We start from the raw sequence: 27,636 nt of genomic DNA on the forward strand, positions 1-27,636 counted from the left end.
TATGAGTGGTAGAAAGCTTTATTTTCGTGTAATCACATCCCTCAGTTCCAAAGTCCCATCTCCCTTAATCCAGTCCTGGAAGATGTGCAGCTGGGGATTCAGTAGAGCTAGAAGCAAAGCCAGAGTCCAAAGTTTCGGTTCCATGGTGGAATCAGGTCCCATACAGCATCAGGATAGCAGCAGTCCATTAGTTCATTGTGTGTGGGGTCCACACGGCCGTGGGTCATGTGGGTGGATGCAGGAGCATGACAGGCTGAGAAACCAGGAGCACTAGAGGGCAAGAGAACCAGGATGGAGGACTCCTTTGTACAGGAGATTAAATATCTCAAACTTCGTGCCCTTGCTGTGGCCACACCTATCGTGGCCAATAACCTGCTCCCAGGTGTGACTGACAGGCAAGTACCTTCCTTATTTCACCCAGACTTCACTGGGCATGCATCTATTCCTCCCGTCCAGTCCCTTCCCTCAGCAACCTGCGGGGAACATACCTGCGGAGTGTTAAACTGCAGCTTCCTGGCAAAGCCTATACTATTTGGCCTTCCCTTTGCTCCTTTCCAGTTACTCATAACTAGGTTAAATTAAAACAGTATCACTTGCAGGCAGCGCCTTTCTCTGTCCTACCCTAGATTCACTCCTAGCACCTCGGACAGCACTGATCGCAGGGGTGGCATACCATAAATATATTCTACGGCTAACTGAATTTATTTCCCTAAATCTTAGGCATGTACTGCTTTGAGAAATATATGAATATCAAAACAGGAAAAACGACATTGATAATTAGCAGACAGATCCAATAATATACCAGTCCTACATTCCCGCTGGCAAATATTTCTACCTTCCTAATAAAAGCTGACAGCTGTTTTCCTGCGTGCCCTACGGGGGCAGCTGCTGCAGCAGGCCCAGCCTCTGACGGTCCGTAACCAATCTGCCCTGTGCATGCATGGAACTCGGGGAACTTGGAGTAACTCACGAGACACGCACTGAGCAGAAGCCAGGGGAGTGCTGCCCTTGACATTTTAATTTTAATCCATTTTCTGTGTCAGCTGTCCCTCATTAACTCACTGAACTTAATTAGAGGGCCAACGAGAATCCCTAAACTATGCTTTCTCAGTGGTACCTAAGGAGCCAGTGCAGTCCAAGGTTGTCAACCAAAGTGAACGCAAACCCACATTTATCCAGGAAGCAGGTGCATGTTAAGGGCGGAATTCTTAAGACACACATCCCACGTGTCAAGGATAAATCCAAGCCCAAGACAAAATTAATAAAGCCTCCTCATAAACTGCAGCAAGAAAACCCTTCTGTCGACACCTTTGTTTCATCAGGAGTTCAAAGGTGTCAGGGAGTATGTTTTACTATGAAGAATGGAAACACACTGCCTCAGTGGGAAAAGTCCTATCAGGGTAGGATTTGTGGACTCGGAGAGCCCAGCTGGTATTCAAGGACATTTGGCCATCGCAGTTAGCTGCAAGGGGCAAGCAGGCAGTTTGGGACATATCAACAGAGGAAGGGGTGGTGGGTCTTCTGTGGCAGCCATTTCCTGGAACAACAGGGGGGTCGATGGGATGCCTTTCTGTCGTCAAATTGTTGTCATGGTTATAAGGGGGAGGGCGTGTATGGCTGTCATGGCAGGAAGTTTCTCATGCCTTCGCCAAACTTAAAAATAGTTACAATTTTTGAGTTGGGAGTTATCTTAAGTTCATCTGGTCACTCTGACTCACCATCCACCCTTCAGCCCCCACCCCGAGTCCATTCAACAAATGGGAAAACTCAGAAACAGGACTTTGGTGTCTAAGCCTCAGAAGTCGTCAGAAGCAGAACTGGAAAGTTTTCCTGGATCCTAGGACTGACTATAACCATCGTACCTCTCAGAAATAAAAAAAGGAAAAGAGTCAGTAGTAACAGCAGCCAGTTCTAGCCGGGCCCACTGATGCCCACGCTTCATTAACAAGTCTCATTTGGGGGCCCAGGGCTTCGGGGAGCCTGAGTCCTTCCCCATCGCCAGTGTATGTGGGGGCCCTTAGTTGGTCGAGACGGAGTCAGCTCTTCAGATTTAACTGTGGCCAATGAAAGTGAGGAAAACGTGGGTGTCAGGAAACACTGTGAGACTGAAATAAATTCTGCCCCCACCCGATTACTGGGTCTTCCATCTGGTCCATCCTTGTGTCTCCACCTTTCGCTCTCTTTAAGTTACTTTAAAATAATGTAAACAGAGGGAAACTGTTAATACAGGTAATTCCTGTCCACAGAAATGTGTCCAGTGGAATGTTAGCAATTCATGCTCTGTGGGTAACGATAAAAAGGCCAGTCCCAGCCAGGACCACCGTCTGTGTGGAGTGTGCACACTCTCCCCATGTCTGCGTGTTTTTTCAGACTCCAATTTTCTTTCACATCCCACAGATGTGCACGTTAGGTGAACTGGTGTCTAAACTGTCCCAGTCTGAGTGTGGGAGTGTGTGTGAGCGTGCCCTCCATTGAAGAGTGTCCTGTCCCGGGTGAGTGTCCACTTTGTGCCCTGAGCTGCGAAGAGAGGCTCTGGCCACCCTTGACCCTGAAATGGAGTAAGTGGGTTATGAAATAATTACCTTCTTTTACTTAACCTTTCTTAAATATAGTATACCTCACATTTATTTCAATATTTAATATTAGAAGTGTTTTTGGTCTTTATTAGAAGTTTGGTGATATTTTTGTGACCAGAAATTTGCCGTAGAAATTTAACTCGTTTATGTCAATTAGGCTGGTTTCGTTATAAGTGGTTTTGCTTCAAGTCAGTTTCCCAGAATCAATGGATGACATGAAGTGAGGACTTACTATGTATTTGCTCTTTAGATTCTCCTTTGAACTAAATAAAACATCTTGCTGCTTCTCTCATTCACGAGTTAAATAAGATCTTCAGCATGTTCATTTTGTATTTGAATCATTTTACTTTCTAAAAAAATGTTATCCTTTAACATTTGTTGGTTAAATAAACTTAGTACATTTATTTGATTTTTATTACGGTCCTCTCATAATAGTTATGAAGACCATAAAGCAACATGGACATATACTCTTGATAAATCATTAAGTGAGAAAAAAAAGCAGAATACAGTATTTGTACAAGGCTGTGATTAAAACTAAAAACTTCAAGTGTCTAAGGCAAGAATTGGCAGGGAAGGAGGAAAAAAACTGAAGTCTGATTTATTATGTGGTAGGATCCTGGAGAATTTTTTAAAATTCTTAATTGTTATTACTCTGTTACATATTAAAACTAAAAGGAACAAAGGCTCTATATTAGTTTCCTATTGTTACTGTAACAAATTACCAGAAACTTAGTGGCTTAAAACAACACATATTTATCATCTTATAATTCTGAAGGTCAGAAATCCAAAATGAGTCTCACTGGGCTAAAACCAAAGTGTGGGTAGGGCTGGTTTCTTCTGGAGGCTGTAGAATTCATTTCCTTGCCTTTACTAGCTTCTAGGGGCCATCAGTATTCCCTGGCCCGTAGTCCCTTCCTCCACCTTCAAAGCCAGCAGCATGGCATCTTCAGATGTCTTTCTGTACTTATATATTTCTGATTCATTTAATGAATCCACCCACATAATCCATGATAATCTGGCCGCCCCAGGGTCCTTAACATAATCACGTCTACAAATTCCCTTTTGCCATATAAGGTAACATTCACAGGTCATAAAAATTAGGATGTGGGCATCTTTGAGGGCCATGGTTTTGCCCATCACAGACCCTGTTCCTGATCCAGAGGGTTTCTCTGAACTTTAAATTCAATGAGAACTAACAACTTCTCTGTGTCTAAGCGAAGGTACCACACTGAGTGCAGAGTGTAAGAAGGCAGAGTGTAGGATCTCATTTAAATTAAATTTTTTAACAGGCAACGCTATGGTAGGAAAAAAATTAAAACAATTGTTGCCTCTGGGGGTGGGTGGGTACTGACTGGGAAAGGGCATAAGGAAACTTTGAGATGGTGATATTCTATCTTTGTAGGGTTTTAGGGTACAAAATTATAAACAAATACTGAATCCTAAAGATATATATTTAGGGGGAACTGTACTGACGTCTGCCATTTATCCTGAAATGTGATATAAAAAGATGGATTGATAGAGGGATGGATAAATATATGATAGATACAATGTTTATAGTAAAAGCTATGTGGCAGGTGTATTTTTGTTCACTGTAAAAATCATGTTGTTTGACAATTTTTATAAAAGAATTTTGGGGAAAGTAAGATATGACCCTGAAATATCACTCTGGTGACTTAGGTTAATAAAGGAATGGATTTGGAAAATCATTAAGCAAGTCCTTGAACAAACCTATTTAAAATCAAAGCTCTTCACTAGAGCAATTTTAGAAAATGCCTATACAGATGTGGGAGCATTTCTGGTGGTCTTGGTAATGAGGGAGGAGGGGAGTACATACAGGGTAGGGGCCAGAAAAGTACTGCAACCACCCAGCTTGTCCATGACAAAACCTCTGCACCAAATATCACTGAGGAACAAACACCAATTTAAAACCCAATCTTGCCTTTGTAGTTCTTCATCAATTTGCTGGTAGAGCATCTCCAACTTCTTGGTAACCCCAGATAACCTAGCATAGTGCTCTACCCAGACCGTGCATTTAATAAACATCTGATGATGGGTGAAGGGGTTCTCCCTGATCACCCCAGCCTGACCTCCAGGTAGTTCCCTTCACTAGTGACGAGGCAAACTTACCCCATCCCCCATTCCCCCACTCACCCCATCACCCGGAGAGACCAATGGGGAAGGATGTCCCTGCTGCAGTTCTGCCAGGACACAACCTCCCATACTACATACCCTCTGTAACACCTCTAACCCCATCCCACTGCACCAAATGGCAGGGGGAGGCACCTGAAAGTAACCAACATCACACCAAGCTGAGAAAAGCCAGCATAAAGCACTTTTATTGCAATAATAAAACTTGAAACTCATATGTAGTGCAGGGGGAGGAGGGTGGGGGGTAGGCAGCAATTTTTCTCACCAAATCACTACACAGGACAGCAAAGGAGTGAGAGGAGGGAAGGAAAAGCCAGGAAACTTTGAGCTCAGCAGGGGGAGGTGAGCATCAAAAGACAGGAGATGCTGAAGCTGTGATGACCAGCATCATTTTCTTAAGACAACACTCAAGGATTTGTCATGATGGCTGGGCTTTCATTGGGTTTTAAGTGTCTACAAACAGCACCTTCAATTTAAACTTTCAATTAAAGTTCTTAAAATTTAGGGAGTGGAGTCCTGGATAGCTATGACATTATAAAAGTCCTGAATATCTATTAGAAAAAAAACCCACAGGATGGGAGGGGGAAGCCAGGCCACGAAGAAGGCTTCAGAGGTCCCTGCTGGCCTGGGGACAGATACCTGTAGTGTCCAACATCGCAGTGAAAACTATTTGCTTTTAAAAGGCAGAGGGTTTAAGGGGAGAGTGGGATGGGGCAGTGGAGGCAAGGGCTCTCCCCCTCCCCACTTCAGTTTTGGGTAGGGCTCTTAATTCAACCCAAAGACATCTCTCAACTTGGAGATAATTCGGCCCTCAACAGCGCCTCAAATCTGCTATGGCTTTGCAGCGCAGCAGCAAGAATGTTTAATATATAATAGATAAAAATTTCATCCAAAAAATAAAATAAAATAAAGATTCTTGCATTCCCCCCCCCACACCAATTCCTAGTCTAAAGTTAACCCATTACTTGTGCTGTTAATACTTGACTAATACTTAAATGGAAACCTAGATCCAAAAGACTGAAACTGAATCTTCACCCCAAAACAAAAACAAAATAAAAAGAATAACTTGAGGTTTATGGCATGTAATTTAGGTCAACACACATACGAGGAGAAAGGGGAAGAGCAAAGCTGGGTGACAGAACACATTCAGTCGGGGCAGATGTTTACACAAAGTGTAGTGGAACATCAGGAAAAGCTCCATACGGTTTCGCGTGTGCACGCTGGGGGCGCCAGATCCCTCCATGGCACATCTGTTGGGGACAGAAAATATGTGAGTTCCAGCCACTCAGTGTTCTTCGTGTGCAGTGGGGACAACTACAGGGCTGGCTCCCATACCAAATCCCTTCCCCAACAGCTGTGAAGTCTTACTAGGACCAAGCCACTTCTGCTCGAGCTGGGGAGAGCCAGCTGGGCTCAGGCTGGATTTCCAGATGAACATCTTCCTTCCTGCTTAAATAGGTTGTGCTTTTTATTTTTTTAAAACCTAAGGTTAAGTTTACTTGCTGAGGACAGTAGGAGGGGCAGTCCGCCAAGGCCACTAGTACAGGTCCCTATCACCACTGGCTGCAGACAGGAACTTCCTGGGGAGCTTAAAAACATCTTTGATGCCTGGATCTCATTCCCAGTGACTGGAGCCATCTGGGGCCTGGGCATCAGAAGTCTTAAAAGCCTCCCAGGGACCTTTAATGTGCAAAACCTTAAGCTGATATTCCCCATGTTGAACATACTTAGAAAATGTCTGCAGTCTTCATTCATTCCAACCTTTAACTTTCTGGGTTTGCTCTTGGGCATTCACCCTTGCAAGAAAATCTGAGATGCTCTTTGGCAGTGCATGGGGAGGCTTAGACCAGGGTAACTCTTAGCCATGCATCTCCCTCTCCTTTCCTTCTCCACCCACCATCCTATCAGATTTACAGAAATCCTGTTCCCAGATCAGAATAACTCCAAGGCTCCCTCAACTACATTTATGTTCAAAGGACTTAGCCCTTAAAGAACAGGAAAGAGGGCTGGACTAAGTGAAGACCTTTGGGCAGAGGCGGGTCTCTAAAGTATCAGGAGTTCCCCTGGTAGGAACGACCAACAGAGAAGCCAGAGTCATCAAACCTGGCCAGAACTGTATGACCCAGGTGTGTAAGGCTCAAACCACTAAGAGAGAAAATAGCTATTAATAAAAAAAGCCCCTCTACTTAATGATGTCCACAATAGAACAAGGTTACACCATAACAGACAGCTGGCAGCCACTTATTATAGCTTTCAAACAAAAGCATTCTTCCCAGCCACTGGCTGTGGTCCTCTGGATCCAGAGGCAGGAGGGGAACAAACATAGAGGTCTGGGGCCAGCTGAAAAGAAGATGACAACATTCATGTGTTTTGTGATTCTAATACCCATGTGAGAAATTATGTGTCATTAGGATATGGAGTTTGGTTTCCTAGAAATGAAGGTAATGGGAAGAAAAAAAGTCCAGGATAGGAAATCATGAAAGGAGTTCTGGTCCTAGTTTGTCAGTGACTAAATGCGACCTTGTAAGGCCTTTTTCTCTGGGCCTCAGTTTCCTCACCTGTTGCGTAGGGAGGCTGACTCCCTAAGATTCCTTCCTAGGACTGTCTGAGAACACCCTTTATACTTCAATAACATCCTCTGGCCTCAACTGTCCTGGGATTGCTCCCCAAGGCAGGTAGCCACAAACGAAGACTGAGAGAAGTGTACAAACCAGGCAGGATAAGCAAAGTCACCAACAACCTTCCTTCTAAAGAACTAAAATATTGGCACTAAAAATAGGCCTATATTTCCAGTTCCCAACTGAGGTTCAGTTTATAAGCTACATATAAAAATACTTTTAACATTTAAAACAGCTACCATCAGCTGCCCGATCCCCATGAGTATTCAAGAACATATGCCATCCCTTTCCACAGGGTGACCAACCTTTACATTCAAGGTGTACACTGATAACTAAAACTGAAAGGATACCCGAGAAAGGAAGAATGCACAGGGGGAAAAGCCCTTGGCATTTTTGGTTCTCTCTACTACCTATCAAATACTGAACATAACACAGGAGGAGCAAAGGTAGTTAAAGGTCCTTCAGTATTAAGTTCCTTTCTTACCCAAGCACAGGGAGCTCAGGGAGTAGGCCATTCCTGTCATTCCAGTTTTAGAAGTTCCACGTCAAAGACAAGAGTGGCATTTGCTGGGATGATGCCTGGGTGCCCAGTGGCACCATAGGCATAGTCTGGGGAAATAGTCAGCTTGGCTCTCTGACCCACACTCATCTGTGAAAAGAACAAGGGAAAAAGAATCAGCTGGACGCACCCCTCAACTGTCTCCAGAAGAAGCTTGGGTGTCCTGTGCCCAGGACAGTATGAGGACATTCCAGTGACTGAGCAGCTGCCTGGGCACCATGCATCTCCCATGCAGGACATGGAGGTTGGCAGTCAGGTGGGATGATCCTTGCATCTGGCTCCAGGGGCCCAATGGCAGATAAAAACCTCTGATTCCCAAAATGGTGAGGCCTTCAACCTTTCTGCCCAGGTATTACTGATCTGACTGACTCTAGGCAGCCAACACTCTGGAAGTGTCAACACCTAGTCCTTCAGTGGTCTGTCAGCGGCCTGTTAAGTGGTATCTATGCTCTTGAAAAAGGAGTACTTTGATCAAAACTTTGCTTTAAAAAACACACACAGAGAAAGTAATATCTGGGGGTTAGTCTACTTTTCTGTACTTCCTATACTTAGACTCATACTTCAGAAATATAGAAAAAAAGTTTTAAAAACACAGTGATTTTCTGGAGTACAAAGTAGCATGGTACAATATCTACCACTGTGTGAAAAAGAGAAAAATATTTATGTATCTGTACGTGCCTATATAAACCAGCACTTTCCTATGGGGATAACAGAGTATAGTGACCAAGGCAGGATGCAACTGATTGATGAGACACATCGATGTTTGTCTCTCTCTATAAAAAAAGACAAAAAACAAAAAACAATGGAAAAAATATCCTGGTGTGAGGATTAACAAAAAAAGAAAAAGAAAATAAAATGTTCACTTTAAAAAATATATTTGTATTGTGCTGGTTGGCATGGCTCAGTTGGGTGGAGCTTTGTACCATGCACCAGAAGGTTGGGGGTTCGATTCCCAGTAGTCAGGGCATATATTTAGGTTGTGGGTTTGATCCCACGGCAACCAATAGATGCATCTCTCTCACATATGTTTCTCTCTCTCTCTCCCTCCCTCTCTAAAATCAAGAAAAAAATTTATATGCAATTCTACTTCCAGAATCTTCTGCTAACAACCCAAATGCCCATTACAAGGGGAGTCATATCAAAAACACATCTATACCATGAATTAGCCACTAGAAAGAATATAGTGGCTTTAAATGTACTAACATGGAAAGATGCCCAAGATATATGGTTAAATGGAAAAAGCAAGCTGCCAAAATAGTACTTGTGGTAGGATTGCGTACCTATGAATACTTAAAACCAAAATATCAAAAGAAGGGGAAAGGGGTACAAAACAATCCCCCAGCTTTCTGTGCTTTTAACTCACTTGCTAAAGAAGTATCTGTGAAGGAGTTTTAAAAAAGATGCCCTGCAGAAGTCTCAGAGCACTCAGACTTCTCACAAGTGAGAGCTGTGATTGACCCCAAAGCACACTGGGTCCAGGAGGAGACTGGGCATCTCCCCAACGCCGCATCATGCCTTGCCAAGCCTGGAATGTGAAACAGGCTGATAACACTATCTCGGTGGCAGTTACAGCTCTTGGAACACATAACACAATTATTGTTCCAGTGCTGGAATAGCCACAGAAGATGAGCTGTGGTGTGGACAATGGTTGGCATGGGAGGTGGGGGAGGGGGAAGAGCTGGCCAGACATGGAGGATGTGGGACAGGATGAGACAGAAAGGTACAGCTGGAGAGGTTTCCAAGGGGAAGTAAACGACAAAGATCCTTCCCTTCTTATACTGCCAACACTCTGCTCTACTGGAACAGAAATCCAGACACCGAGGAGTGGGATGGTTTAAAGTTCCTGAAAGTTAAGCAATTTATTTGGAGATAAATCAGTGATATTTTATAGAGGAAGTGGAGGAATGTCTATTCTAGAAAAGAGAAAGAGTGCAATCTCTCTCCACTTTGGTTAAATCTCCAGTTCTCTTTGGTGAGAAGGAAACAGACTGATTATCATCACATAGGGCCTAATTATAAAGCCCACTGGGTCTGAGGCCACTGTAAACACCCCTTACCTGGTAGGGCCAAGAAAAAAAATTCCCAGACTCCATGGAAGGATAGAAACCAACTGAAATCTGGCAACCCTGGGTCCCCTATTGTCTACTGGGAATTTTGTAGTGTTGGCAGGAAAAAGCTGTTTACACAATGGGGAGGGGAGAGGTGAAGAAACAGACTCGGGACAAACAAAACGACTTTACCCACGGAGTATGACCTTTTGGAGTGGTTCTGACACAGCATGGTCCATAATAAGACACACACAAATTAAAACTACCCCAAGATAATATTTGTCACTCAATATATTGCCTGGGAGCCAAAAGTCTAACAACACACTGTTGGCGGGGCTAAGAGGAGATAGGCAGCTTTAGAGGCCGCTGGTGGCAGTTCGCAGTGTGATCCCCACAGATGGCAGCTTGGCAGTATGTCAAAGGCAGTGCACACAGCCATGAGCCACTCACCCCACTACTGAGAATTTGCCTATGGCAACAATTAACAAATGTAAAATAAAGCCCATACAAGATTAGTCACTGCAGCACCGTTTACAATAGTAAAACACTGGAAACAACCCAAATGGCCATCAATAAGGTATTGGTCAAATAAATTAGAGTGCACTCACCTAAGGAAACACTATGTAGCTGTAAGAAAGCTTGTTGTTGGTTTTTTGTTCCGGTATATAAAGTGTTTTAAAGATTGATTAACAAGAGTTACTTGGGGGGGACTGGAAAGATAGGGTGGGAGTAAAATTTTTCACTTGTACCCATTTAATTTTTGAACCATATGAATGTCCTATCCATAAATATAGTAGACACTCAGAAACAAAACAAAACAAATGAGAGCATACCTGGGCAACCCCTTCTTCCCAGCCTCGGATCACCTCCTGCTTGCCTAGCATAAACTTAAAGGGCTTGTTTCTGTCCCGAGAGGAATCAAATTTCTTTCCATCTTCAAGCATCCCTGTGAAAAAGGGCAGTTGTAACATGAGCAACAAGGAGTAATGACATGAGGCAAGTCAGAAGCCATCAGCAGAGTGCAAATCCCAGGTGCCAGCAACTGAAGGGCCTGGCAGGGTGTCTAGGCCTGAGAAGGGTCTGCAGTGTCCAGGAAGGATTTCCTGTGTCCTCAGTGGGTTTCTAAGGAGTTGGGATAGTCCTTCTATCCCAGACTTGTGAATGCTCTTCCTGGACTCAAAGTAGTAAGTTAATCACCAGAGGCAGGCAGCAGTCTACCTTGGTCTGGAGAACAGGGAAGTGTACATACTCCTTAAATGAATTTCCAGTACCCTGTGTATTTCCTCCCAGACTAACTGTGGGCCCTTTAGACACATGCAGTGTAAGAAGCAATACTCCTTCCTTAATTCACCTGTCATCTTTTACAGAAATGTAGGTAGTGTCAGAACTGAGCTGAGTTGTAGGATACCAGCTTGTGTCAGAGAATCAGAGGAGTGGTGTTGGAAAAGACACAGAAAACCTCTCACTAGTCAACTGCTAATGACTCCAGCTGAATTGTGGGCCGTGCTTCCACCCCAACCAGGGACTGAGCTAGGCACTTTCCACATAAATCCGTACTCAATCCCCCCCACGGCACTGTCTCTACTTCCCACTTGAAGGGACTGAGGCAGAGAGAAGTGAAGTAACTTGCTGAAGTAGTAAAGCTAGACTATAAATCCAAAAACCATGTTCATTTTACTATTCCAGTTTCCCAGAAGCCAGACAAACCACAATGGCACCTTCCACTAAAAGGGGGAATTCCACAGCTGGAGACGCCAAGGGCGAGTGCCCTGAGAAAAGAGGAACAGACGTCTGCAATTCCTTCTTCAAAAAAGACTGTCAGCCAATTCTGATAACTGTCACCAAGATCCTGAAAACTCTTGTACCAGGATCCCAGACTGGAAGGGGTCAGCCAGCTGTTGTCACATAATTAACACAAAGCTAATTACATTGGAGGCTGAGGGTAGGGACCCACCATGGTTCTAAGTATCACTCAGAAGACCCAGTAAAATACAGAATTTTATTGTTTTTATTTTTGAGAAGGAGAGGGAAATCCCAACAAAATCCCAACCTAAAAATGTCAACACTTGTAAGTGGGATAGGGAAGCAGAGATCAAGTGAGAGCTTTATCATAGACACCAGACTATCTGTAGTCTGACAAAATAGGAAATGGGGAGGAAGGGGGACAGGAACTGCTGTCCTTATAGAGCAGGAGGGGAAATAGATGTCCTGGGGGCAGAGTGCATGCTGAGACTGCCTGAAGCCTGGAGCTGGAAGCTAAAGACTGAGAGGAGGCAGGAAGACAAGGATCCACCCCTGCCAAGTCAGTGCAGAGCCAGGAACTGGCACCCCAGAACTAGCAAGTTGGGTTGTATGTGCAGCTCATCTCTTTGCTAGAACACAATCACTATCCAGTAAAAGAAATGACAAATGGCAGGACTTAAACAGTTTTCTATAAATGAGAAGCTAGGAGAACAGGTCTCCACTCTCCGCAATACTCACTATAGACATACACCCCCTTTCTACACTTTGGGCTCTGCTTCATACACTGAACCGAACCCAACTTAACTCAGCATTAAGGGTGAGAGTAGGCAATGAACAGCTAGGATTCTCAGATACTCTCTCTGGCCAGGCAGGGAGCCTTTCCATTTACCCTCCTGAGACTGCTTATAACAGAAATAAGGGAACCCCAACTCCCAGGCTCAGTAACCTGCTCATGGTCAGAGCCAGTGAGCAGTGGGGTCTGGCTCAAGACCAGAAATAACCTCTTCCTCGCCTGCATGTTACAGAGCAGAACTTGGGTAGAGCCCTGGGGCTTCCTAAGCAGCCACAGGGGATAAGTCACTAGGTGAGGAAGCCCTCTGTGAAAAAGCCACGATGGAAGGAAGGGTGATTCCTGACCCTTGTCTGCAATGGCTAGCTGGACAAAACCTAAAGAGAAACACCTGCCCAGAGAGGCACCTAGAACCCAGGCTGTGGCACATTCCAGACTTTGAAAAATCCAGACTCAGAACTCCTCCCCTCCTTTTTAACGGAATATCAACTTTCCAGGAGCAGAAACAGCCTGGTCCAGTAGATTAACTGGAATCAATCTAAGCCTTTCTCTTATACCAGGGTGGGGGTGGGGGGGCATATGGGTCAGTTTGGGCAATCAGACCAACTGTGAAGTCTGGAATCTTCCAGGAAAAGACCTATCTCACTGGTAAAAAAAGAAAAAAAAAAAGAAAAACACACTCAGGAAGGAAGTTCCTGCCCTCCCTTCCTGTTGAATGCTATTGTATGAGGATGTGATGTCTGGAACCATGGCAGCCACCTTGTAACCATGAAAAGGTCAGGAGCATACAGAGTACCCATCCCATTGATCTGAACCAGACCCAAACACCTCCCTCAAGACTTGTGTTCTAAGGCGTTTAAAAGTCTTAAGTCAGGTTTTTAGTTACTTGCAGCTGAAAGTAACCTAATTAACATGAGGTACATCTTTACTTGACATTTACTTAGCACACCCCACTATAGTGCTGCCAAGAGAGGAGTTAACAGAGAAATGGAACTCAACAACCCACAGCACAAAGAGCTATCACTGACTGTGACATTATTTAAATGTATTAGTTACTGCACGGGACACACTTATTATTAAAGAGAATGTTGATTGTGACCCCTAAATTTATTTCACGATACACGAATGGGTCACAACTCATAATTTAAAAAATGCAGTACACCTATGAAAGAATTATCCTATTTCCTGTCAAATATGAAAATGTCCCGAACCACGACAAGATTGCATTTAATTACAGTGAAAAAAATCACAGGGTCCTGAATCAGACTCCCCATACTTTCCATTATTCCTGATTAAATGCATTGCCAAACATTCTCCAGATGTTACCCGCATCCATCCCATTTTGCCTAAAAGTGAGATGCTTCAATGACTGACTGATACCAAGTTGGGAGCACAAGGTGGGACCCAGCCTCTACTTGCTACTGAGCCAGCCTGGAAAACCAGATGCTCTTCAGCAAAGAGACTACAGGTCTGGGAGAATGTCTTGTCTAACCCTAGCTTTCTAAAACTCTTCGGGGACATTGAGGGGCAAAGCCTCTTCCTATTATTTTAAGAAACCATAAATGCCAAGAAGTAGGACTTCCGAGTAGAGGGGCTTTAAGCAGGAGCTTTGCCTATGATCTTATCCTCCTACCCTATTTCAGATGAGCTCTTGTCCCTGGGAAGAGGACATGAGCCTTGTTCCAGAACTTCAGACCACAGTCACCAACTGTCAATCTCACTTCCTTTCTTGGAGGAGAAATCTCCACAGGGAAGGGCTGAGCGATGGTGTTGGTAAATGGTGGGGGTGTCCCTTTGGCTAAAGGAGGGCATTTCCTAAAATCAAAGTCTAAAAGATAAACAATATCCCCAGAGCTGAAAAGGATGTCACACAATTAGCAGAGGCTATAGGGAAGGGGCAAGGAGGTGCTATAAGGAAGGCTTCCCCACAACAGGGAGGAACCACCACTTTATATATGGCTGTAAGTTGTCAGACGGAGGAGAAGCTGGTGCAGGAGAGGAAGCAGTGTCCATTAAGCAGCAGGAATGGATGTGCATACAGTATTTTCTGAAGTGGAAATTAGGCTGGTCAGTGCTGAATGAAGAACGTTAAGAGAAGCTATGACATCAAAACAGGTCACAGTCTTGGCCAAGATGGGAGGAACAGGGATCAGATTTACCCTCCTATCTAAACCAAAAACAGAACAAAAACAAAAAACCCAACAAATAAAAAAACAAACCCCCCCCCCCACACACACATACACAAAAGGACCTTAAACAATGTTTTTTGAATCCTCACCTGAGGATATTTTTTTCCATTGCTTTTTCAGAGACTGTGGAAGGGAGAGAGACACATTGATTGGTTGCCTCCTGCACGCGCCCCGACCTGGGGCCAGGGCTTGAGCCTGCAACCGAGGTTTGTGCCCTTGGCTGGAATCAAACCTGGGACCCTTAAGTCTAAGGGCCAATGCTCTAACCACTGAGACAATCTGGCTAGGGCTTAAACAATGTTTTTCAAAACACTGAACATCACAATGAAGAACAGGGATTCCTGAGGGATGGGAAACTAACAAGGTGAGCCCTATGACTGGCCCAGCTTACATCCCTGGGAGTTTCCAGGGAGAGAGAACTAGGATGGAGCTCAAAGCAGCTCAAGTCCACAGGACACATACCAGGGAGGCAAGAACTATAGAGAGATCCCCAGGGATTTGAAGAGGGTCCCCCTTAAGTATTCAGAGAGTACTAATCAATGCATGTGTTTGAGGAAACTACTCAAGGCCAGGAAAAGAACTATCCAAAACGTTTAGAAGGATCAGTGCGTGCTCCCACTAGCTAGACAGGAGAAAGTCACAGTTCTTGAGGCACTGGGTAGGATACACAGATCTGAGGCAAGATCTTGGAAATTGTTTACAAGTAACTTAAGTGCTTCCCAGTACAAAGCTCAGGATGATTTACAGGAATGAAAATAGCCAGTACCCAAAAAGGTAAAATTCATAATGTCTATTACCCAAAATTACCAAGCATGCAAAGAGGCAGAAAAACATGACCCACAATGTGAAGATTAGTCAATGAATTGAAACCAACCCAGAACTAACATACGTTAGAATTAGTAAAGAATGAGAGTAAGATTCAGATCAAACTTGCATTGATGAAAACTACAATGCCTGAGATGAAAAATATACTGGGCTAAAACAATGGGACACCCACAGGCAAAAAGTAAAAATCTCAATCTGCACTTCACATCATAATTGATATCAACTCAAAATGGGTAACAGACCTAAATATAAATAAGAAACCTATAAAACTTCTAAAAGAAAATAGGGAAATAATCATTGTGATTGTGGCTTAGGCAAATATTTCTTAGATATAAAGCCAAAAAGCATAATTCATAAAAGAAATGAACTTCATTAAAATTAAAAACTTCTGCACTTTAAAAGATCCTTTTAAGAGAATGCAAAGGAAAGTCACAGACTGGGAGAAAAATCTTTGCAAAGCATACAGCATATATCTCCTAAAGGACTGTCCAGAATACATAAAGAATTCTCAAAACTCAACCATAAAACAATTAAAAAAAGAGCAAAAAATTTGAACAGATATACTGAAAAAGACACACAGATGGTAAATGTATGAAAAGATGCTCGATATTATTAGTCATTACAAAAATGCAAATTAATACCACTAGGAGGCATGACTGCTGATTAAAATTAGTACAACTAAAAAGACGATCATATCAGGTATTGGTAAAGATGTGGAGGAAGTAGAATTCTCTTTCACTGATAGTGGGTATAGATAATGGAATAACCACTGAGGAAAAGAACTTGGTAGTTTAAGTAAAACATACACCTTGCATATGACCCAGCCATTCTACCTACTCCTGGATATTTATAGAGGAGAAATGACAGCTTATATCCACACAAAAAGACTTATATACAAACATTCATAGCAGACTTACTTGTAATAGCCCAAAACTGGAACAACCCAATTATATGCCAACTGGTGAATGGATAAGCAAGTATATCCATACAATAAAAAACTATTCAGTAATAAAAAGGAATGAACTATTATTAATACATGGAATAACACAATAATCTCAAAATAATTGTGCCAAATGAAAGAAGACAGACAAAAAGAGTTCATATTGACACCTGAGACTAATATTGAATGTCAACTGTAATTAAAAAATTCAAGGGTACATACAGTATGATTCCATTTATATAAAGCTTTAGAAAAAGCAAACTAATCTATGGTGACAGAAAAGTGTGTGCTTGCTGGAGACGGGAAGGGTGAGGTTCCAAAGGGTAACAAAAAAACACATCAAAACTTGTGAAATTGCACACGTTAAATATGATCAGTTTATTGGATGTCAAGTATGCCTCTATAAAACTTTTTTTTTTAAAAAAAGGAAAAAGAAAAGTGAGATTTATTAAAATCCTACATATGTTTACCTACTACACCCAACCTGGCAGTAGACAGTAAGGTGCTTCCTCTGTTTGGGGAAGGAGCAGGTAAAGCAGGCAGCAAGTCAAGTCTCAGCAGCTGCTCCCATTTTAACTCTGGTCTGGATATCTCCGTGCCAGGACCTGGAGCCCTTCAACAGTGAAACCACCTGCCAAGTTAGTGCCATAATTTCCTAGACAAAACACTCTCTGCTGCGCAAAGGCAACCGAAGTTACATTTCAGACATGACAGCTGACATTCTTTAAGCCCCAAAGGTCACTCTTAGCAAAATCATCACCAGCATGACCAATTTTATTTCTGACCACACACAAACCTATATACCTCATGACCCAGAATCTGCCTGGGATAGCTCCATATTCTTGATTTGAATAACTGTCGAGGTCACAGACCTGGACTCAGAGTTCTATGTCCTTGTGGCACTCAGCTCAACCCCTGGCACTCACAACACTGGCGCTCATAAGCACTTTCGGATTTGCTTCACTTGCATGATTTTTAAGAAGTAGCAAGACAAGCATGAGGCCTCTATATTTAGACTTCTTCCCTACATGGTAGAAAGAAATCTGAGGGGTAATCCCAGAATGGCAGATTTAAGTTACTGATCAGTGAGAAAAATGTGAAAATGTGGAGGTCTCCAGTTAAATCATAAGACCATGAAAGGAGTGAAAGCTATGGCTGCATGAGGGACAGTTAATGCAGCCTCTGGCTGCAAAGCAGCTGATGTCACCTTCATCTGGGTCTCTTCCCAAACTGTTTTGCTGTTCTTTTGAGGAAGAACCAGACTCCAAATCCTTGGAGAGGGAGCAGGCAGGCTTTAACAAGAACAAAGGGCGTGGGGAGGAGTCTTGAGTTCACCTCCCTCTCAGCAGGCTGCTCTTTTCTGCTGCTCATGTGTCCGAGACTGTTCTTGCTCAGAAGGAACCAACAGAGGCAGACTTGGCCAGCAGCTCCTGAGCAAAGTGCCCCAGGGCTGTGTTCCTGGTGCTTGGCCCAAGTCACGAAGCAATGGTTAAGACTCAAGGCCAGGATTTGGACATTCAAAAGGACCACTGGGTTATTATTTTGCTAATAATCCAACAGAAATGGAGGAACTTCCAGTGTATTCTGCTTTGTGGAAGGCAGTCACCATATACCTTCAACTGGATAAGCGAAGAGACTGAAGAAGGCATCTGTAGAGTTATGGCTTTAGCATTTGTCATTACAGCTCATGATTTACAATGTTGTTTTCAGTTGTTGATGAATCTTTTCATAGGCAGCATTTTACAGGGGCCAAAATACAGAAAGTTTTAAGATTTAAAAACAAAAAACTCAAACCTAAATCAAACAATGGCAACAACAAAAGAGAACATCCCAAACATTAAACTTTCAAAACAAAATAAAGTTCTCATCATTTACAGCTGGGAAAGTGAAAAAGGTTTTCTATTTTCAACTCAACAGGTAGTTCTTAAGTACAAAAAGTACAATGGTTGAACAGCGGTGGAACCAAATTCAAACTTGCCAATTTTTCTGCAGATATGAATTTGAAGCCACCTGGAACATTTCTCATATAAATGGCTGCACTGACCCCGGTACAAATGGGTATACCAACTTAGACTTAGCTGTTTCTCTTCCTTATTATATACAGACGCTCTCTCAAACACCTTTTACTTAACTGACTCTTGTAGGAACCACAGCCTGCACAGCCCAAGTCTGATGGAAGCTCCTTTCTGCCCGTCTCCAGCTCATCCTCGCTCCTTCTTTCCCATGTGAGTTCTACGCTTACCAAGTGTTCGTTAGCTATGTTTATTCCCAAATCCATTTATGGCAGTTTTACTTACTGAGTATTAATAAAATAATAGTATGTAGATAAATGACATATGAGTATGAATAGTAAAAGAGTGGCCTAGGTCACTGTTTGGAAGACTCAATAAACACAAGCTACTAAAAAAATATTGCTGGTACCCTGGCTAAGTGGTTCAGTTGGAGTGTCGTCCTATGCACCAAAAGGTTGTGGCTTCGATTCCCAGACAGGGTGTATAAGGGAGGAAACCAGTCAATGTTTCTCTCTCACACTGATGTCTCTCTCTCTCTCCCCCTTCCACTCTCTAAACACATCCTCAGGTGAAGATTAAAAAAATATATATATGGCCTGGCCAGACGTGGCTCAGTGGTTGAGCGTCGACCTAGGATCCAGGAGATTGCGGTTTGATTCCCAGTCAGGGCACATGCAGGAGGCAGGTGATCAATGACTCTCATCATTGATGTTTCTCTCTTCTCCTCTCCCTTCCTCTCTCTGAAATCAATAAAAATATATTAAAAAAATATATGTGTATGTGTGTGTGTGTGTGTTGCCTGGCCAGTGTTGCTCAGTGGTTGAGCGTCAACCTATAAACCAGGAGGTAAGGGTTCGATTCCCGAACAGGGCACATGCCCAGATTGCAGGCTGATTCCCAAAAGGGGGCATGCAGGAGGCAGCCAATCAATGACTCTCTCATCATTGATGTTTCTATCGCTCTCCCTTCCTCTCTGAAATCAATAAAAATATATTTAAATATGTATATTTTGCTGGTGAATAATTGTGTGTGGGTGAAACTAACGTATGTTTTGAGAAAGAAATCTTAAAAATCTAGAAAAGTTTGGCATTTAAGTGATACAACAGTCCTTGTTCTACTTTAAATGAAGCGAGAATTAGATTTTGCAAGAACCTGGATTGTAAACTCCACCAGAAGAGCCATCCTAAAAGAAAGACATGACCATTTAGCCAATGATTTTATATTTGGATTTAAAATGTTTACAGAAGCCATGTCACTTTTGTGATTAATGTATCAACTATCCACTTGTCCCAACCCTGATTGGTAGACAGAGATTCTACACACTGAGGGAGCTAAGAGGTACTAATTCAAAATTCATGTCTTTGTCCTGTTTTTAGGTCTCCTCCTTCACAGGTCAACCCTCTTGAATTAAAGTTCTCAGAACCCACTTGTGGTATGGTCAGTGGTCGAATGCCTACCCCAAGACAGAACCCGCTTTGTTCTCTCCATCACACAAACTGAGTGCAAGAATATTTCCCATCTGGAAATGCTTCTAACCTTTGGCTAAATTCCTCTAGACTCTCTAACTGAAAGTGTATTTTCAAAGAAGGGCCCATGAGGGGAAGAACACAAACCAGAATGCATGTCCTTGTGGGCATGCCTTTCTATTTTCTACTTCATCACAAAATAAATAAGAAGACTGCCACATTATGTCTCATGGGGGAACGGAAAGAAATACACTGGAAATGGCAGAAATAGGCATGACCTTTAGCTTTCTTTTCTGTTTTCAGTTTTCCAGAAAACACAGAGGCAGACATATGAAAAAATGCTCAACGTTACTAATCATCAGAAAAATGCAAATTTAAACCACGGTGAGGTATCACCTCACACTTGTCAGAATGGCTACCATCAACAAATCAACAAACAAGTGCTGGTGAGGATATGGAGAGAAGGGAACCCTAGTGCAATGTTGGTGGGAATGTAGATTGGTGCAGCCATTATGGAAAACAGTATGGAGTTGGTTCCTCAAAAAATTAAAAATGGAACTGCCTTTTGACCCAGAGATCCCACTTCTGGGGAATATATCCTAAGAATCCCAAAACACCAATTTGAAAGAATATATACACCCTCATGTTCATAGCAGCATTATTTACAATAACCAAGATCTGGAAACAGCCCAAGTGCCCATTAGTAGATGAGTGGATGCAAAAGCTGTGGTACATTTACACAATGGAATACTATGTGGCTATAAAAAAAAGAAGAAAATCTTATCTTTTGCAACTGCATGGATGGATCTGGAGATTATAATGCTAAATGAAATAAGCCAGTCAGAGAAAGACAAATACCATATGATCTTACTTATATGTGCAATCTAATGAACAAAATAAACTGACAAACTAAATAGAAAAAGAGGCATGGATACATGGAAGAGACTGACAGCTGTTAGAGGGGAGGGGGGCGAGAGGGACTGGATGAAAGAAAGTGAAGGGATCAGCCAAAGAACATATATGCATAACCCATAGACACAACAGTGTGGTGATGGCCAGAGGGAAAGGGGCAGGGGGCAAGGGCTGGGTAGATGGGGGCAAAGGGAGGGAAAATGGGGACATCTGTAATGTCAACAGTAAAATTACTATTTTTAATCCTCACCTGAACATATGTTCACTGATTTCTAGAGGAGGAGGAGAGGGAGAGGGGAGAGAGAGAGAAACATTGATGTGAGACCAAAACATTGATTGGTTGCCTCCTGTAAGCACCCTGATGGGGCCTGGGGATCGAACCCACAACCTAGGTATGTGCCCTGACCAGGAATCAAACTTGTGACCTTTTGGTGCACAGGACGATGTTCCAACCAACTGAGCTACACCAGCCAGGGCAACAATAAAATTATTTTTAATTAAAAAAAAGATGCCCAGCCAGGCGTGGCTCAGAGGTTGAGCATCGACCTGGATCCAGGAGATTATGGTTTGATTCCCGGTCAGGGCACATACCTGGGTTGTGGGCTTGATCCCTAGTCGAGGGCATGCAGGAGGCAGCCGATCAATGCCTCTCTCATCATTGATGTTTCTATCTCTCGCCCTCCCTTCTCCCTTCCTCTCTGAAATCAATAAAGACATATTAAAAAAAAAAAAAAAAAAAGAAACCACTCAGACATTTCAACTTCCAATGTATAGAAAATCAAGGTGGTGAAAGGAATTAGACAACAACAGGAGAAAATAATGAGATAGGTGTGAGATACTCAATAAGATAATGAACCTGCTTGCTGTCTTTGAAACACCAGGACAAAATCAATGTGAGAACTCTTCTAGATTCACACTACAGATATAATATCCAACTGCAATGAGTAAACCTCAACTGAATTTTATTTTTTTTAAACCTTTTAAAAACACTTTGAAGACAACTGGGGCAGTTTCAACATGAATTTGGTTTTAGATAATACTGAATCATTTTCATTTTTCTTAGATGTGACCAGTAGGAGGATATGGAGATTATTCTCATCCTTAGAGCATGCTCAAGTATTTACAGGTAAAGTATCATGTCTGCAACTTTAATGGCTCAGCAAAACAAAACGAAACCCATAGACTGTATCTATATCTATATGTGTATATATATTCTGTAAATGTGTGTATATATATTCTATAAATAGACAGAAATGGCCAATGTGACAAAATGTCAACCACTGTGGAACCTAGGTGGTGAGCACATGGTTATTTACTGTTCTATTTTGATTTTTCTCTATGTCTGAAAACTTCACAAATAAGAGCTGCACACGTACACAAGAAGGCTGTGGGGCCTTTCGTTCACTTAAGACAAGCAAGCCTTCTGCTCTCATCTGTGGAGGAAAAGAACAGCATCTGCAGGATCCTATATTTTGGTGATCACAATCCCAATGTAAAGAAAATAATGTGTCTGTAGCAAGGTCTGTTTTCAAAAGGTTAAAATCTCATGATGTTAAGGAAACTTGAGAAAAAGGACTGGCATCTTAACTTGCCCACACAGCCAAGCTGGTATAGCCCAACCTTGTCCCTCTCATACCCACAAAAAACAAAAGCAAACACTAAAAACCTCCCTTGGTCCTCAAATTTAAGAAAACTGCTGCAGCTTTCTTAGCCATTATATTCTGCAGCCAACATGGAGACCTGTTTTAAGATGAACCCTAGCTCAAATTCATCTCTTTTTTATAAGTACCTATTTCCCCATCTGTAAAACAAAAGGAGAAGTGAGGTCTCAGTCCATTCATCTCCACTGACCCTAAACTGCATGTACATTTGGGCCACCCCAGGAGCTACAGTGCTAGGACCAGGGCTCTTCCCTTCTCCCACTATAGACGTCACAGGTCATGCTAACTGGATGAAAGGTGCAGGGTGGGGGCAGATACATTGCCTAGTGCCTGGAACACAGGGAGCCTTAATGACAGTATGTGCAATAACACCATCACTGTTTCCACTGCCCCTCCTAGAATGTACTTGCCCCAGCAACTGTCACAGCAGGTGTTGTCACTCCCATTTTACAGATGGCACATGGAAGCTGAAAAAGGTGGGACAATTTTCCCAAACATTCATAATATGTGTCACACACAGCAGAGACAGTATATGAACCCAACAAAGGACCCACATCCTCAAGGGGATCACGTCCACTTGGCATCACCTCTGCTTATCTGCCCTGGCTGGCACACTCTACTCACCCAGGATACAACCAGGGCCCTGTTTCAGCCCTTGCCCCCATCAATTCAGTGTCCACATAGTAACCAGAAGGGAGTGGACCTATTAAAACCCAAATCAGCTCATGACCCTCCAATGACCCCACCTTACTCAGAGAGAAAGCCAATGTTCCTATAACAATCTACCAGGCTTCACTATCACCTCACCTACCACTTTCCCCCTTACACAATGCATTCCAGCCACACCAGTCTCCTTGCAGTTCCCCTAATATAAACCAAGCATACTCCAGCCTCAGGGCCTCTGTACAAGCTCTTCCCTCTGCCTGGAATACTCTTCCCCTAAGCAGACACGCCACTCACTCCCCAACTTCCTTTGGGTAAATATTAAAATATCATTTTGTCAGAGGCCTTTTCTGACCATCCTCACAAAAAGCAGCAAGTCCCCTCCCTATGCCCTCACCCTGCTTTAATCTCTCCACAGTGCTTCTGGGTACCTCATGTTATATCTTCACCCAAGTAACCCCCACCAGATCAGGTCTTTGTCCATTTAGTTCACTGGCCACATTCCTATTGCCTGGCTTATTGCTGCTGCTCGCTAAACATCTGCTGTAGGAAAGAAGGGTCCTGTTGCAGCCCAGCCCAAATAGTTAGAGCCTGTCTACCTGAGGGAGTACAGGGGAAGCCATCTGAGGAGTTTCTGCTGGGGGTATGCCTTCCTCCAGATGTCAGATCATCAGCCAAGGAACACCCAGCAGGAAGTGGACAGAATAAAACAGGAGAGGGGAGACAGAGGCTGAAGAAAAGCAAGGGGCTGGAGAGGGGGCTGCAGGCAAGTGGCCACACCTGCCATGGGAGCTCAGCTGACCTCCTGAGGAGATAGGGCTGAGGGTCCCTTGGTTTTTCTCGGTCAGAAGTCAGGCTACTGACAAACCCGATCCCAAGGACAAGATGTCAACTACTATTTAAGAGGATAAAAAAAAGACTGCCTTCAATCCACTTGAGGTTGCTCTGACAATGGAAGGCACGTGGTCCGCTGACGTGAGTAAACGCCGTAAGCCTAGCTCTGTGTCAGGACAAACTCAACAATCAAGATGACAAAGCTACTTGAGGCAAGGAGGGAGCCATGAGAATCCACTTGATCCTCAAGGCACATATGTGACGGTTATCTTTCACCTCCTCCCTCCCACCTCAGTACCTGTCAGGCTATTAGGAGGTGCTTGGCTGGTGACAGTCAAGTTTTCATTTTCCCTTCTGGCACCACAAAAAGGTGGCAAAGGCCTTTTTTTGAAGCCATGCTGATGCTGTGCTCTGCTAGAGGCCACACAGAAGGCACCAGAGGGAGCCTTGAAAGTGATATCAAGGCTACTACTGACAGCCACCAGAAGTATTTAAAACAGCCCTGTGGTAAAAGTCAGTCTGTGCTATGCATATCTCTAGTGGCCGAGGGGAGATTTTGGAAGTACCTTACTCCCACTGCTACTTCTCTGGACCTGCCCCAAATCAGCAGTAGTGAACACCTGGCCAGAGTAGACTGGATCAAGAATATGCACCTGACCTGAACCTAGGTCAGTCAGATTCCCCCTCCTAGAATTGTAATCATTAGAGTCACACAGCCAAGCAATCTGAGGTAGAAACTCAAAAGAAGACTCAAAAACTGCGTGTAAGATTGGAGTGCAGTGGGGGGCAGGGAGGCAGCACACAGGGGACTTCTACCATCCACCATCTGGGAGCAGAAAAACAGAAATCTGTAACAGGAAACTACTCAGGCAGCTAGGCAGAGAAAAGCAGAGATGAAAACTAGGGCTATCATGAGACATACTTCTCCCTTCTTAAGGCCCAGTGGGCTTCCTGCCTTTGAAGACCCTCAGATTTTTATGATAATCTCACTGCCCCACTCCCCTCCAATCATGTTCCCTGAAGATGGATTCTGTTCCCAGTGGCTTAAAAGCCTTAACTACTACAGATGAAATCTCAAAGCACCTATCCATTCCTCTCACACCCCCACAAATCTTAAACAGGTTCTTCTTGGGAGGCTGGTAGCAAAGACCCACAGAACAAAGCCACATGCCTGAGAACAATCTATTCTGTGAGCATGAGGCAGAGCTGACTTCTCACTAAGGTGTTTTTGTAGGGCTTATCAGAAATGAAATAAAAAAGAAAGCTTTTGTCCTAATGCATGCCAGGGTCCTGCTGCTGTTCTGGGAACGTGTGGGTGGGTGCCACCCTCAAGGCAAAACACAGACTTGGAGAAGAGGCACTGGGAACCCTGATGGTGTTTTGGGTCCCACGACCATCTGTTCTCTTAGAGAAAGGCTACAGCCATGCTGTGTGGAGACAATTCATTAAGAGGCACAGTGAAATGTGGTTCTGCCTACATGCTGGTGTCCAGTCCTGCCATCAGCCCCAGCAGACAGGTAAGCCAGGAACAATGGGCACAAACCTGGAAGTGGGACTGATGTAGTAGCCAATTATCTGACTGTGGCTACTTATAAACTGGGGGGTTAAGGGGGGACACAGAAGTCACCTCATCACCTGAGTTCCAGTCTCTGTGCAGTTGGCTGTGGGAACTGAATGAACTTTTGTCCTAATGTGTGCCAGGGTCCTGCTCACCCCAGCACTGTAAAAGCACTGATCTCACTGATTGAAAATCACCGAATTGACAAACTTTCCTCCACTAGACCCCTCCCTAGGTTCAGGTGCTGACTGCGGCTTACAAAAACAGTCATTTAAAATATCAAAACCACTTTCCAGTTTCACTCACAGGCATGAGACTGTTCCCTACAAAGATGGGTTTCAATACCTTGTCCTTCCGTAGCCTTTTAAAAGGCTCTAGTCCTTAAGTCCCCCCACCCCCTACCTCCATTTCCACCCATAGAGAAGGGCCAGAGAAATAAAATGGCACTGGAGGGGGATGTTAGTTGCCTTTTTTTCCTTCCTAATGAAAGTCATTTCCCTCAACAGAGGGCTCCCCCCATGGTCTGGGAGAGAAAGGTAAAGCTTAGAAGGGGAGACCTGAGCAGCTCAATCAGAACCGCCTACAGTGCACTACCCAGGAGAAAGAAGAAAAGGGAGAGAAAAAACAGGAAGGAGGAGCAACAGAGGAAAGGGTGGGAAGGAAGAAAGGGGAAGGAGGAAGGGGGAGGAAAATTAATCATATCAGCAACTGTAGCTACACCAATCCCACCCCCACCCCCAGCCGGAGCCTCGGCCTGCTCAGTCTCCCGCCGCCCTCCTCAGTACAGCCCAGGAGGACCTGGTAAGGGCACGGAGTAAAAGACGGTTTCAAGGTACCGGGCTCTGGTGTGTGAATTCTGGCTGAGGGTCTACAATTTCCTTTGGCTTACATTACTGTTTGTTACCCTAACTGGACCTGTTTCCTGATCTTTAAAATGGAGATAAGTCTACTCCTAGAAGGGCTGGGGAACTAAATGACATGTTCTGTCACTCTGGGCCGTCACTGCCACTGAAGCTTGGATGTTTAAGTGTCTCAAAGGCAAAAAGAGGTGAAAGAATGTGCAGATTTAGTTTCTCCATGGCCAGGCTGGGCTAAAGAAACGACTTACAAACTCTACCGGCGGCGGAGGGACTGAAGCACGATTTCCCCGGTGAAGAGGCAGCCCCGAAGATTGGGAAGTACCCCGCCCTTCTTATCTCAGAGGAAGAGGGGGCCGGAACCGGGCGGGGGATGGGGCCGGGGGTGGAGGTGGCGGGGGGATGGGACGGGGGGTGGAGGTGGGGAGTAGAGTGTCAACCAGGACACAGAAATGGTACAAATCCTACAGAAATGGTACAAATCCTTTCAGACGGTCCCTGGCCGGGGCTCTGCCAATTCCTGACCGTGACCTTGGGAAAGGGACTTCCCCTCCCCAAGCCTCAGTTTCCTCATCTGTGCAGTGGGCATAAGGGCAGCATCTGAGGCACAAAACTGCTTGTAAAGGTAATACCCGGTCCAAGGTCGGCGCTCACACGCGCCGGCTCAACGGTCGCGGGTTCCGCAGGCCCGAGGCTGCCCCCACCGGGGCGCTGCCACCGCCCAGGCCGCAGCCTTGGGCCACGCGGACCTCTCCGCCGCCGCGCCCCGGGCCTTTGCTCCCGGGCGGGGTTCCCCACCCCGCGGGCCCCACTCACCGGTGTAGTGCACCACGCAGGTCTGGCCGCGCTTCGGGAAGGTGCGCCCTGAGGAGACAGACAGACGGGCGCGGTGAGCGGATGCGCACAGCAGCGGGGCCCCAGGGCCGTCGGGTGAGCCTACTCACCGTCTCCGGGGGAGATGGTCTCCACCTGCACTCCCATGGCGGCGGCGGCGGCGGCGGCGGCGGGCGCGGGGCGGACGCTGGGCGGGCGGGAGGCGCGATGGACGGCGTGGACCACTACCGGACCAGGCGGCTGCGCGGCTGAGCCTCGTCCCTCCGCGCGGAGCCTGCGCACGCGCGCGCCCCCGCACGCCCCGCCCTGCGTGCGCGCCCCACCGCGCGCACGTCCCGGAGCCCGGGCCTCGGGCCCGGAACCGGAAGTCCGGGAGCCCCGAGGGCCGCGGCAGCTGCGGTTT

At 44.7% G+C, this 27,636-nt stretch overlaps 1 protein-coding gene across 4 annotated transcripts; it reads right to left on the reverse strand.

Moving 5' to 3' along the window:
* On the reverse strand, nucleotides 1–27,566 carry FKBP1A (FKBP prolyl isomerase 1A). Of its 4 annotated transcripts, none has more exons than XM_081148424.1 (5): nucleotides 27,344–27,543; nucleotides 27,216–27,263; nucleotides 10,783–10,895; nucleotides 7,827–7,991; nucleotides 1–270 (listed from the first exon to the last, which is right to left on the reverse strand). In XM_081148424.1, exons 1-4 carry the CDS (start codon nucleotides 27,378–27,380, stop codon nucleotides 7,863–7,865), a joined length of 327 nt encoding a protein of 108 aa, XP_081004550.1. In that variant the 5' UTR covers nucleotides 27,381–27,543; the 3' UTR covers nucleotides 1–270; nucleotides 7,827–7,862. The 4 variants fall into 4 exon arrangements, with proteins under 4 accessions (XP_081004550.1, XP_081004552.1, XP_081004549.1 ...); XM_081148423.1 differs by lacking the exon at nucleotides 1–270 and adding an exon at nucleotides 4,887–5,974 and having other exon boundaries at nucleotides 27,344–27,566; XM_081148426.1 differs by lacking the exon at nucleotides 7,827–7,991.
* Between the last annotated feature and the right edge of the window lie 70 nt (nucleotides 27,567–27,636).

Source organism: Miniopterus schreibersii (assembly GCF_964146895.1).
Source record: "Miniopterus schreibersii genome assembly, chromosome: 10".
NCBI lineage: Eukaryota > Metazoa > Chordata > Mammalia > Chiroptera > Miniopteridae > Miniopterus > Miniopterus schreibersii.